Here is a 12,580-nt window from a genome sequence, read left to right as displayed (position 1 = left end):
CTTTCACTGTACTGTTTTTTATGTTTTTGCACATAGATCACATAGATTACTTTCGGATTTAGGATCCTGGAACCAAGTCATAAATGAAGACCTGTGGCCTAATGGGTCGTACGTACAAAAAACGCAGACATACTTTTCCACGTTAAAGTTCATATGCTTCAATAATGAAAATAGCGTTAAAAAAGTTCGGACTTCCCGACAAGTTTGAAGGTGTCGTACGTCCTTATTTACTGCTCAGATGCATGTCAGCCTCACTAGACATGTTGGGATGTTCATATCAGAGTTACATCAATATTGATCAAGAATTAGGACACACACACACACACACAAGCGTTTGTAGTTACACAAGTGGATATTAAATAATCACAAACTTACAAATACGTTCTAATTCACCAAACTGATGATCTGAATTTATTAAGACAACATTGAATATTTTAATCCGCTATTTCACACAACTTGTTGACATAATATAATGATAAATATTTGATCGCTTCAAGTCTTTCTCTACGAGAGTCACAGACGTTCTTGTGGAACAACATCACGTCACTTTGATCAAACTGAAGCTGCAGAATAAAGCAGGTAAAGCCAATTTCCTCATGGGATCACATGATCGCAGCGATATCCTTGAAAAACACACTTGTATAAATACACAGTCACATGATTTAATTTAAACTCTGTAAACAAACGCCTTTATTTTATAAATGTAATAAGAATTTTAAATGTGTTTAAATTAGGCCGTAGAAATAGACGAAAAAGTCTGCTTTTAATACTATGTTCATTGGGATGTAAAAAGGAAAAGTGCTTGTAATTGTGTGCACACGAGATTTCTACATCTGAATTTTTTTTCTAAGTACACAATTTTCTGGATCTGAGTGTACGAGCTTCTACGAAACCAACAGAATTTCCACAATGCGAGTGTTTCCCAAGCAATGATGAGAACATGCTGGTCACAGTCTCCCTCCATCTCCCCCTTTCTGGTTGTTGAAATATTTTCATTGACAAACAATTATTATGTGACAAGAACGAGAAGAAAGGCAACGTAATAGAATGCTGGTGACAAAAAATGGCTTGAAAGGGGTTTAGAAATTTAAAAATATTCTAAAATAATTGGCTAGAACAAGATGAGTTGTGTTTAATTTTGCTTAAAAACATTCTGCACACGCTTTCACTGCATCGTATAGACACAGGCTAGTGCATTCAAAAATATTGGAACAGCTATGGTGCAATCAGAAGCGAACCGGTTAAACTCACAAAAAAACATATGTTTTATTTATTAAATAAAAACTAACTCAAACAAATTAAGAACAAATAAAATAGGTTTTTTTAAAGGTATAATGGAAACACAATTTTCTTGAGTATTTAATGCAACATTTTTTAAATAATACAATAAATAACTTTGTGGAATTTAAATTTCCTTTCTGTAAAAAGTTAATATAATACTGGTTTAAAATAAAAACAATACAATCAACTCTGGTTCTTGCAATGGTTAACTTGAAAAATGGTTAATATGATACCTTCCTATGAACTATGAAGGCATTATGGGAAGATAGGGAATAGTATTTATAATTAAATGAATGAAAATTGGGTTTAGAAAATGTAATAATGAATAAATCTGTTAGATGTTAATACTATGTATTGGTACATAACAATGTTCTTCTCATCATTGATGAAGCTAAAAGGTTTATGATTTATATTTAAAATTAATTGAGGTACACATTATGGAACTCGCAACTGTACAATTAACAGTTTAGTTCTTTCAAACACAATGTAACACATTTTTTCATGACTGAAAGTTCAACAGTGGACAAAAATGGAACCCTTCAAATTTTAATGCATCCCATTATTGTCCCAATTTTTTTGCTTCAGTGTTTTAAACTACCGTAATATTACTAACACATATTCAAAATGAGAAGAAATGGACGCAGAAGAGAGGAGGATTGGGCAGGACTAGAAAGTGAATGTACATTTGTGATCATGAAGTTGCTAAATAAAACAACCGTATAACCACAAAGCGACGTTTCAATGATTCTGTTTGAACAGTGTTGGGAATTATAATTATTCTCAGAGCACTGAGGAAGCAGGATCTTGTCAAACTGTGAAAAACAACTTAAGTCTCTGATCTGAGTTCCCTAATTAATCCTGATTTGAGAAAATAGAGCAAACATTAGCAAAGCTTAGGAAACTTAAACAGATAATAATCTTTCTTAACAAATGGCCAATACTGGAACCAATTCAATATCACGTTTTCCTCTTTTCAGTTAATAATTTGTCATGATTTTTAGTATAGACAAAAATATTAACTTTAACATTCCCCTTGAAAATAAATGGTTAACAAAAGGTGCCACAAAAGGCAGTAGTTACACTAGTCTTACGCCAGGGGGAGCCAGAAACAATATTTAAAAGTTGGCCGATTTTTGCTTTAAAAATTCAAAGCATACGTTTAAAAGGCATTTAAACTTCTTCAACTCTCCGTGACAAACATGTCTCTTTATATACTGGACAGATAACCGAGTCAACGAAAAAATAAAGGTGTGAACCTGTTCTTAAAATTGATTTGCATTTATTGCAAACTGAAGTTGCAGTTTGGGCCAATAAAGTGTCAGGGATTGTTCTTTCAGGTTTAAGGCACAGAAATGTTAACCGGATACAAAACCAGAATAACAGATCAAACCTTACAAATATAAAAATGTTAAAATGTATTTTGGATCTGTTTATTTATTTCTTTAAAAATAAATAAATGCCCAAGTTGGCTCATGTAAATGTGACTATTAATGAGACAATAATATTTAAACTTTTTAAAAAAGACATCCAAACAGATATCGAAAATAAACCTAGGACAATTATTTGGCTTGCAAATCGTTATGATGGTTACATTTTTTGGTTGTGCTGTGCTTTCTGAATTATTTTCTAGTTTCTCTTTTTTTTCTATTCTTTTCTGACTAGATTTCTGGGGAGTAGAAGCCGAGCAATTATGAATTCATGGTGTTTCATTGAGTCAGAAGTGCACAGTCTCAAAATAGTCAACCGTCACACCATATCGGTTTCTTTAGCAGCCTCAACAGCTGAGATCTGTGAGATGTCACGTCAAGTCAGCATCAACGTAGTGACAGATTCAAGGTGACACGTTGGACGGACGTCAAATCAATTAATAGCAAATTGAAGGATGAGCTCGATCACAACAACAACCATGCTAATCCTTCTGATGGAATTATTCATTAGCCTTGGCAGCTTGTATGCAGAAATATTAATGCATTTTCACACCCAAGGCTAACAAGTTAGTATTAGTATGATTTGAAATCTATACAGTATATACTATAAAACATAATACAGTTTTAAAAATAGGTTATGGGGCTCAGATGGTCATTTTTGTGGCTGATACCGTCTGCATTTTATTTTCCCTAGCAACTCAAACACACACAAATCCAACTATATAATTTATCGATAAATCGAACACATTAAATTACAAAAAACTCAACACTTTATGAAACACAACCACCTTTAAAGAATAATAAATAAAAAATACTACAAAACTGACATTGTTAAAAAATAACCCTTGTGTTATTTCAGGGTCAAGGTGACCCAAAGGCCCGAAAACAAACGTGTTTGTGGTATCCCTTGTGTAATCTCAGTGTCAAGGTGACTCAAAGGCCCAAAAACAGATGTCAACACCTTGACCAAAAGACCACATAAGGGATACCACAAACACATTTGTTTTGGGGCCTTTGGGTCACCTTGACCCTGAACTAATACATCGGTTTTCGGAGATGTTTTGTGAGATAACAAAAGGTTTCAGTAATAAACCCACTATGTTTTCTTTGGTTATCATGTATATAACAGCAGTTTTTTTCTACAAAAAATGTATAAATTGCAATTGTTAGAAAGCTCATCTGTTTTCTCTGCATTAAAAGGAAACTAATGCGTTGATTTAAGTTGATCTTGGACCTCTATTGTACTACAGTATGTGTCTCTTTGTACAAAACTCTCTTTACATCGAAACGCTTACATTAGAAAATGTGCTTAAGCCCCGCCTACTGAAAACATTATGTTTTACATTAACTAAAATATTATTAACCATAACCACACCCACTATGCTGTGATTGGTCAAACATTGAGGTTTGTCACCACGTGTCAATCATAAACAAAACAGACATCGTGTTTCTTGATTTATTTGAGAATTTATTTATATGGGATCCCATAAAAACAAATCATGGTTTATTCATTATTTAATCGTCTGATTAGAATGATGTCATAAATTATTGGCCAGCCGTCGATCAGTGCAGCCCTAAAAAAAACATAGTTTACTCTGGCAAAATTGCATTTAATAACCCAATATAATGCAGAGTAGTCATTTTAAAATCTTTCATAAATGCACCTAATATAAGCCACAAGTTGAACATGTCACCAGCATACAGATGGAGTCTCTCCGCCCTCTATTAGATGAAGTCCTCGCGTGATGGCTCCACATTATCTGCTCTTCTAATGGTGGAGGAGAAAGCTCCGAGAGAGAAGATGACACTAAAGATGGTGAGGGCGAAGCGAAGGACTGGTAGCAGGAGAGATTGAAACTAATGTAGGGACATATTGAATTAGTGTAGGACGGGTCAAGAACATTTCAGATGCGGCACTCGCCCTTCCCCGAGCTTCCATTTCCATTCATGAGTTAAGTCATCAGGAAAAGTGGACTGGCAACAATTTATGGCCGCCTTCATAAATTGATCACTATTACGCTGGCTCGCTTTCACTTTATTATATAGAACGGTATTTATAGGAGCCGCCAATGACAAATGACCGGGACGTGTTAGAGGAAAGACGGACACAAACGTGTGGTTTTTTTCTTCTCTGAAGGAAGTGAAACACGTAGAACAATAGATTGACTTTTAAGATCATTGCTTATCTCTTTTTCCCAAGCCTTTTGCCTCTCTTCTGCTCCTGATGAAAGACTAAGACAAGGTTTGACAGGGGAATCAATGGAAAGCAAACATTGGCAAAAGCCTGCCAGGATTAATTTGAGAATTCTTATCTCTCAGACTCCAGGACTGATTGAGTTCTCTAACATCAGGAGAGGTTAATTTTGTTAGCTAGGCAGCAACATGGGGGCTTCGGTATGAACGACATCGTACCTCAAAAGGTCTACGACAAAAGATAATATATATATTGATGTGGGACTCACGTTCTGCTCCTGGTGTTTCCTGCATCTGGACAGGCCCAAAAACAACACAACCAACCCACGCAGTGTCTTCTTGTGATAAAGTGTATTTTAATGTAGATTTTTACCCATTGAAAGGTTAGGGTCACAACAAGTCAAAGCATAACATCACATTTACACTCTTATCCTAACTAATGGAATGGGTTGCCTTTTTAAGAAAACTCAACTAATATCATTAATAAGATGCAGCTTTTGTGTGTTTAAATGCATGTTGTACAAAGGTTAATGTCAATCATGAATATAGTTAAGATAATGTGTTGAGTTGTTTTCTACCACTGCTGAAGGGTCTCGATGGTTAGGTCTATTTTGTAGTTATGAGTTTTATTAGTTCACTCATAATGTAGCCTTCCGGGCCAAAACAAACCTCCCACACTGAAGAAGAAATGTGAACTTAGAATTGGGCTGAGCTGAAATTGGCAACGAAAAAAAGATACTGGCTGAAAAAAAGCATAGTGGAATTGAAAGTCAAAATATTGGTTGAAAAAACAATGTTGAAATTTAAAATAAAAGTTGAAAACTGAGCCGGATAAAGACACATCAATAAACACATTGAGGTTACAACCTAATATTGGTTTTATTTACGATTATACCTTCTTTTTTTCAGCTAAAATGTTATTATTGTAAACAACGTTTTTTTCTTACAATGTTTAAATACTTTACACAACACTAAGCCATTTTAAAAGACAACTATGGGTTTAAACCTATTTATGCTATTGCAGGTTGCTAATGCTGATGCATGATTTTTTTAGCTGGAGTCTAACTAGCGACATGTTCTTAATATCATTTTCCGCATTGTTGTTAATGCTTATTTAAAGTAGAACTATTCTAGGCCCATAAAGAAACAATAACATTTTTTTTCCATCTATCAAGTTCATCTCTATCAATACATTATAGTCACAACTATTCCAATACTATGGCTGCCATCTTTTCTGGATCAATACTGTCCTAGAACCACCTTGTCTGTCAAGACAGATTTAAAAAAAAAAAAAACTAAAAAAAAACTGAAGAACAACCACGAAATATTGATATTGTGGACTCCATTGGAATATTAATTAACGATGAATTATGTTGATATTTTGGTTTACAGCAAAGACAAACAGCAGAGGGCAATGTAGGTCAGAAGGCTTCGATATCAGATTACTTGAGTCCAATAACGTAAAAATGTCACGTTGTTATCAATGACAAATAAGCCACAGCAGGTCAGGTGATCCCAAAATCGTAGAAAAATGTACACAGATTCGGCATCGAGGACTGGTAGGGTCGAATCAAGTCACCTAGCTGGAGGATGTCTGCTTGGATTGGATCAGTCGGAGGCCTGGGGCAGTGGTGGCTGTGTTCCAGCATATTCTCTGACATGAGATGAGGACGAACAGACTGTTTTTGGTTGTGTTTACTTTGGCTTGGGGCCTTTGGATGAACTGATCTTTAGTATGTATTTGTGTTTCCTCTGTGCATCACGACAGAATCTTTAAAAGACATAAAACTAAGCAGCATTAAGACTCACCTTCAAGGCTTGCGAGCGGGTTGCCAGCAGTCTCTCGATTTTTTCAGCTGCATTGCCCACCAGTTCTTCTGCATTGTTGGACTCTACACTGAAGTGCACCTTGTGCTTGTTGTAGATCTGAAAAGAAGGACATGTACGGTTAGCCTGTCGAAGGATCCTTTTTAGGACTAGGTGTGTTTTTCAGGCATTAATACCATAGGTATCATGAAACAGGGGCAACAATAAGACATATTGCAATACTGCAGGAACAAGGATAATAAAAATCCCAGAGTACCTTAATGTCAAATCATAAGAAATGATCCCAATACACTTTACAGTTTAAATAAGTATAAGTTTAAGTATATAGGAGAAAAAAAAAATCACAGTGTGATAGTGGCGAGGAAAAACGTCCTTTAAGAAGGCAGAAACCTCGAGTAGAACTAGCGTTGACGGCCTCTTGCTTTGACTCTATCATTGCATCCTCCACCGCCAAAGGAACAATGAAATCCTGATCAAGGCTAAGACTGAGGACGAGAGGATACAATCGACTCCAGAAGCTTTAACAGCTGAGGTTTGGGTATATTTTGGATTAAAAACAGACGAAAGCAAATATGACTTCTTTAAGAATAATGTTCTGTAAATTCTACTATGCCAGAGTGAAGTACTCGCGCAATACTACAAATGTACACAACGTAGTGTTTTACCTGTATTATGACATGCCTCATAGTCAGATTCTCTTAAACACTCCTAATTTCTTATCATAACGGAGATATCTCAAGACACTTCCCAGATTAATTATGATTACGTTATGACTTAAATTTACACCGAAACATCTTGCTGGCCCCATCAAGAGAACCGAGTTTGCCTTGTGTGGTTTTAGGTTTTCATCTGTTTACTTTTCATCTGCCCAAACATGCTGTCAAGTTACATAACAAGTCCATACAGTGTCGCGGAATATGTTCTAGATTAGGAGCACAAATGCCAAACATCCAATTATTACGCAGCCTGCAGGGATTTGACTCTGTGACATTAGAAGTACAGAGCCACTGCAGGAATACTCTACATGTTGCTGCTCTACCACAAGATGACTCCGGTTACTTTTTGGGGCGACCAATCTTGCAAGTTCAGTCGATACAGCTGGACTTTGATTTGAACCCCTTAAAAGTCAACAGCTTGTAGATTGCGCTCAGTGATTAGACTCCATGTTTAAAACTACCATCAACTGTGAAAACTGCATGATTCAATTAGCTGAGTGTGTTGAATGTAATTAAAGACGTGGAGCCACTTTTATCTCCTGCGACATCTGCGCTGGATGAATGTATGCAAGGATGGTGGAGAGACAGAAATCCTCTGAGCGTGTTAAGCATTAATGAGAATGTGTTATATATAGGCCAGTGATGTGGCAGCTAAGGTCACTCACCAAGGATAAGCGCGAGTGACAAATGAAGAAATGAAATGACTTTACTTCCATGAATATGAAGTGACACCGGCTCCCTATAGTCATTTAGAATGAATCTTTGATGTCGTTTTACTGCCAGAGTTGATTTCCAGGAAACTGGATGCACGCCTTCTTAAGACGATTATTGAAGAAAATAAACATCAAAATGGATTCTATCAACTTTACTGAGTAAAAGGTATAAAATACTAGTGTGAAAATATCGATATGTCGCAATATTTTTCTGTATGCACTGTATCGATTATTATTTTTTGGCTTTAAATCCCGTTGTATTTTTATCATCGTTTTATTTATTTAATGGTTAATTTTTTAACAAAGTGTGTATAAATAAAAGTAATGGATTTTTCTATAAACAATTAACGTTTAAATATTCACAGCCTTGTGCTAAAGCAACGGTGAAATAATGCCAGCTCCTGACTGACTCAGGACGAGAGGATACAGTCAACTTTTAAAGCAGTTTTTTTTCGGCATATTTTGATTTTAAAAACAAATAACAGCATTTACAAGTTTGTTAAGAGCCATGCGGTCTGTACATTCTGATATGCCATGATTAAAAGTCCACCTTTTTTATTTTAGTATCACAATATATTGCAGTATGTCGTAGCATTGCCCCTGTATGGTGATATGAAATACAATATTTATTTGCCATGCCATGTGTTTTTGCGGATTTAAAACAAAGATAAACCATAATTAGGTTTACTATTACAATTTAAAATAACTATAAAAAGATCAAATTGTAGTATTTATAGAGAGAGTGTTTTTGAGATTGTATGTCATGCATATTTTGTCTAATTTTACCAGTAACCATAAGGGGGCACTACAATAACAACAGCCGTTTCCATTGTTTACTCATGATAAATAATTGGTAATGAGTAATGTTGTAGTGTGTTGTATATTTGCCTCATTGTCAACCTCCCAAAGTTTATTTATGGAAGTGACATCTTCAGTTGTGCAGAATGTAAATGCGCGTTTCTAATAAATTCACAAAATCAAACTCACAACATGTAGAGAAGTTTAATCTGTGAGTGTTTTAAGGAATGATGAAGATTGAACAGGAATATTAAATATAAGAACATCTTACCTTTATCAAGTTCTCCATTCCACTGGCAGTGTCTGTTAATGTGATCAACTCGTTTTGCATCTGTTCCGCCCATTCCTTTATCCTAGAAACACAAACAAGCATTCAATTATTCCGCACATATTCCGATAATCTAATCGTCCCACAACCCTTTTATGAGCAAGGAGCACACATGACCTGGTTTCTGTGCTTACTCTGACGTTATTCTAAATAAAGCAGTCAACAGAGAAAAAGCAATGTGAAGGCAGAACGCTCTTATTCACTCTGATAGATGTCAGCTTGAGGGTCCCCCACTGGACTGAAGCCCACAACAAACAAGGGAGAATCAGCATTTTTTCATTGATTCAAGATAGATCCCATTAATATTATCATGAAACGTATCCAGTATTTAGATGTTTGTGATAATCTTGATAAATATGTGGTAAAGTGTTTGAGGCATCAGACATGCATCAGAGTTTGCCTTCAGGATGTTGACGGAGAAGCATAGAGAAGGTTTTAGAAGAAGTTTCTGTGAAGATTTTGAGAAAGCTACTGGATGAGGAAGTCAGGAACCACAGAGAAGTATGGGAGGGTAGTGCACAAGATATTCTAGGACAGGCAGACAGAGGTAAGGGTGCCTAAAGAGAGATTAAAAAGGAAGTAGGATTGAATAAGATCATATTGTTACTACTACTGTGATGAACAGATTGATGGAAGAGAGATCGACGATTGTTCGCTTATCATCAATCCTGGATTTTTCCATCTCCAAGGGACTCGTTGGATAATCAAAGTGGGCATGACTACAGCTGGCTGGAGTAGGAGTGAGGCCATTATTACGTCATAATGCTCTCGTAACCTCTCATTCGCATAGATTTCAGACGATGAAGAACTTTATTAAGTAATAAGTTCAAAACATGGTCATGATGAGAGACTTACTGTATCTTGGAGAGGGATAATTCACACATTAGTTGCCGTTTAAAGCAACAATATGTAGCATTTTCTGTAATAATTGGTTTAATTTTGAACGTTCCTGACATCAATATAAATAAAATATTACCAATAATAAGAAACTAAAACAACAAGAGCCTAGTTTTATACACAAGTACATGCTGTAATGGCAATTTTACAGTATTGCATTTACACTTTAATGAAATGCGGTGTCTTCAAAATCAATTTTTTTTAAGCCAGCATATTTTGCCTTTAATGAAAAAGATCTACAACTACCTTATTATAGTATATACGAATTCTTTAAAAAAAATTGTCCATGTTTTCCTAAAGTAAGTAGTACGAATCTTCGACAATATAGCCATTAAACTATAGACTTGAGACTTCTGAAATAAAAAGACACCCTTAGGATTTCATAATTTAATATTTTAGTTTCCATGAAATAAACACTGGATTGAATCCTCCATTAAAAGAACCACTTATAAAACCTGATATTTCTTAAGGCTGCTCGTACACTTGACAAGTGGGTGTATTTCACATCTTGTTATTGCGGTGACTAGCATACAGCACAAGTAGCAACAACAACAAAATACACAAAAACTCATGTACTCTTCAAGTATCTTAAAGGCTTCACCCTTGACAGGCTGCGAGTCTGTCTGCCTTGTCTTGACTGTTTTTCTTCTCCGAGATCTCAAAGGGGGATTTAACCTTCAGTAATGCTCTAGTCAAGTGCTTTGGACTGAATTAAACATTTCTTTCCTCTGATGTGCTCAGTAATTGCAGTTTTTTGTGTCCAAAATAACCCGAAGCTACTGTTAATGGCTTCTTGTCAGACTCTTCCCCAGAGACTTGAATATTAAAACTTTTATTTTTTTGAGGGCGAAAATCCTTCTTTCTTAGGTGATTAAGTGTCGTGATAGCAGCAGAAGCTTTAAAGAGGTAACAAACATGAGCAGAGACGTTTAAACTGTGAAAGCTTGGCAACATAAATGGTTTTCTCCGAAGCCAGTGAATGTTGAATAGTGCATGTTACAGGTATTTCAAGTGATAGTTCACCCAAAATTTCATTCATTTTATTTTCACCCTTATGTCGACTATGGGTTGGGATCATTCTCTGAGTAACTTGGGTTTTATTTGGAGTAAAATAGGATTTCGTGCTTAACTGCATGTCCATATACTAGTTGAAAACAAGGCTATAATATTTTCTTAATAATAATATAATAATAATTTCTTTAATAATTAACACCACAAAATATAAAAATATTTTTATTTACTGATCTCCGACTGATTTATGTGGAACACGGCACACAAAAATCTGTCAAAATTACTACCCAGGCTCCAGAGCAACACGCCTTGCAGAGTTATACTACAAAGCCATGTTATATGTATTTTTTAAATTTACAAACATTTGAAAGCCTGTACAAGTACAATACACACTTGTGTTCGAACATAATTGTTTTACTTTTGTATCTTCGTTCAAAAATCCACAAACTCTGATGTCTGAGGCCCGCATCACATGACTTAAACGCAGTCGTCCCATTGGTCACTTGCAGGAAACTGGTGTGAACTTCACACGCAGGAGGAAAATTTATATACATTTATACATTACATCACACTCATTATTGAAAGACTCCATTAACCCCCATGCGTGGAAAACCTCTTATCGGTATGACTCACTTACTTTGCCTATGAAGGTTTAAGACGAGTAAACCATTAGAAATGACTGCATTGTTGCTTGAGTTACGACATATATTTTAGCATGGATTTTAAAGGGTAGACAAAAACATTTATTTTACATATTTTAAAAGTATTTTTATATGTACTTTCACGATCTACAGATAAAAGTGAGATACTAATAACGTTTTCAAGAGGACCATCAAAGTCATGCATTTTTCATACATTATTCAATAAGTAAAGAAAAGTCCTCTTGATTAATACATTACATTAAATAGAAAACACGTTTGGGACAAAAACGGACAAAGTACATATAAAAATAAAAGTATTAAGGAATGTAAATGTAAAAATGAGAGCATATCATGATGTATTATGTCTTTATTTAAAGATATACAATAACATTAAACAATATGTTGCCAAATAGGTTCTATAGGTTCTTGAAGAACATAAGCATAGGTACAGGCAATGACCCACATGTGGCCCTCGGTGCTTCATCACTCAAACACATGCAACACCCCCCACACACCTCCTCATTACACTAAAAGCCTCGGCACCTGTCCTGGTGACCTCTGACCTGGGCAGTGTTCCTCCTTTGCTTGTGTGTCACTCGCAGCCTTTATCACCCTTCACACATTTACACATGACAGCTGGCCCCGGGGACCCAAAACTTCTGCTCATTAGATGGATGGAGGTTATAAGAGTGGGGGGGGCGGCAGGGGGGCCGGGTGTCAGCTACTGTACCGGTCAAAGACTGATGGA

General features: G+C 35.7%; 1 protein-coding gene across 2 annotated transcripts in view; it reads right to left on the bottom strand.

Moving 5' to 3' along the window:
• LOC148084030 (voltage-dependent calcium channel subunit alpha-2/delta-1-like) overlaps positions 1 to 12,580 on the bottom strand; it is an 89,435-nt gene that overhangs the window by 64,760 nt on the left and 12,095 nt on the right. For both annotated transcript variants that reach the window (XM_087787294.1, XM_087787293.1), the window contains exons 2-3: positions 9,227 to 9,308; positions 6,711 to 6,827 (exon numbers count right to left, since the gene is read on the bottom strand). In XM_087787294.1, the coding sequence (XP_087643420.1) occupies positions 6,711 to 6,827; positions 9,227 to 9,308 (199 nt within the window). The remainder of the gene's footprint in view (positions 1 to 6,710; positions 6,828 to 9,226; positions 9,309 to 12,580) is intronic.

Source organism: Callionymus lyra, chromosome 3 (assembly GCF_982586985.1).
Source record: "Callionymus lyra chromosome 3, fCalLyr1.hap1.1, whole genome shotgun sequence".
NCBI lineage: Eukaryota > Metazoa > Chordata > Actinopteri > Syngnathiformes > Callionymidae > Callionymus > Callionymus lyra.
This window is presented reverse-complemented; position numbering and strand designations above follow the sequence as displayed.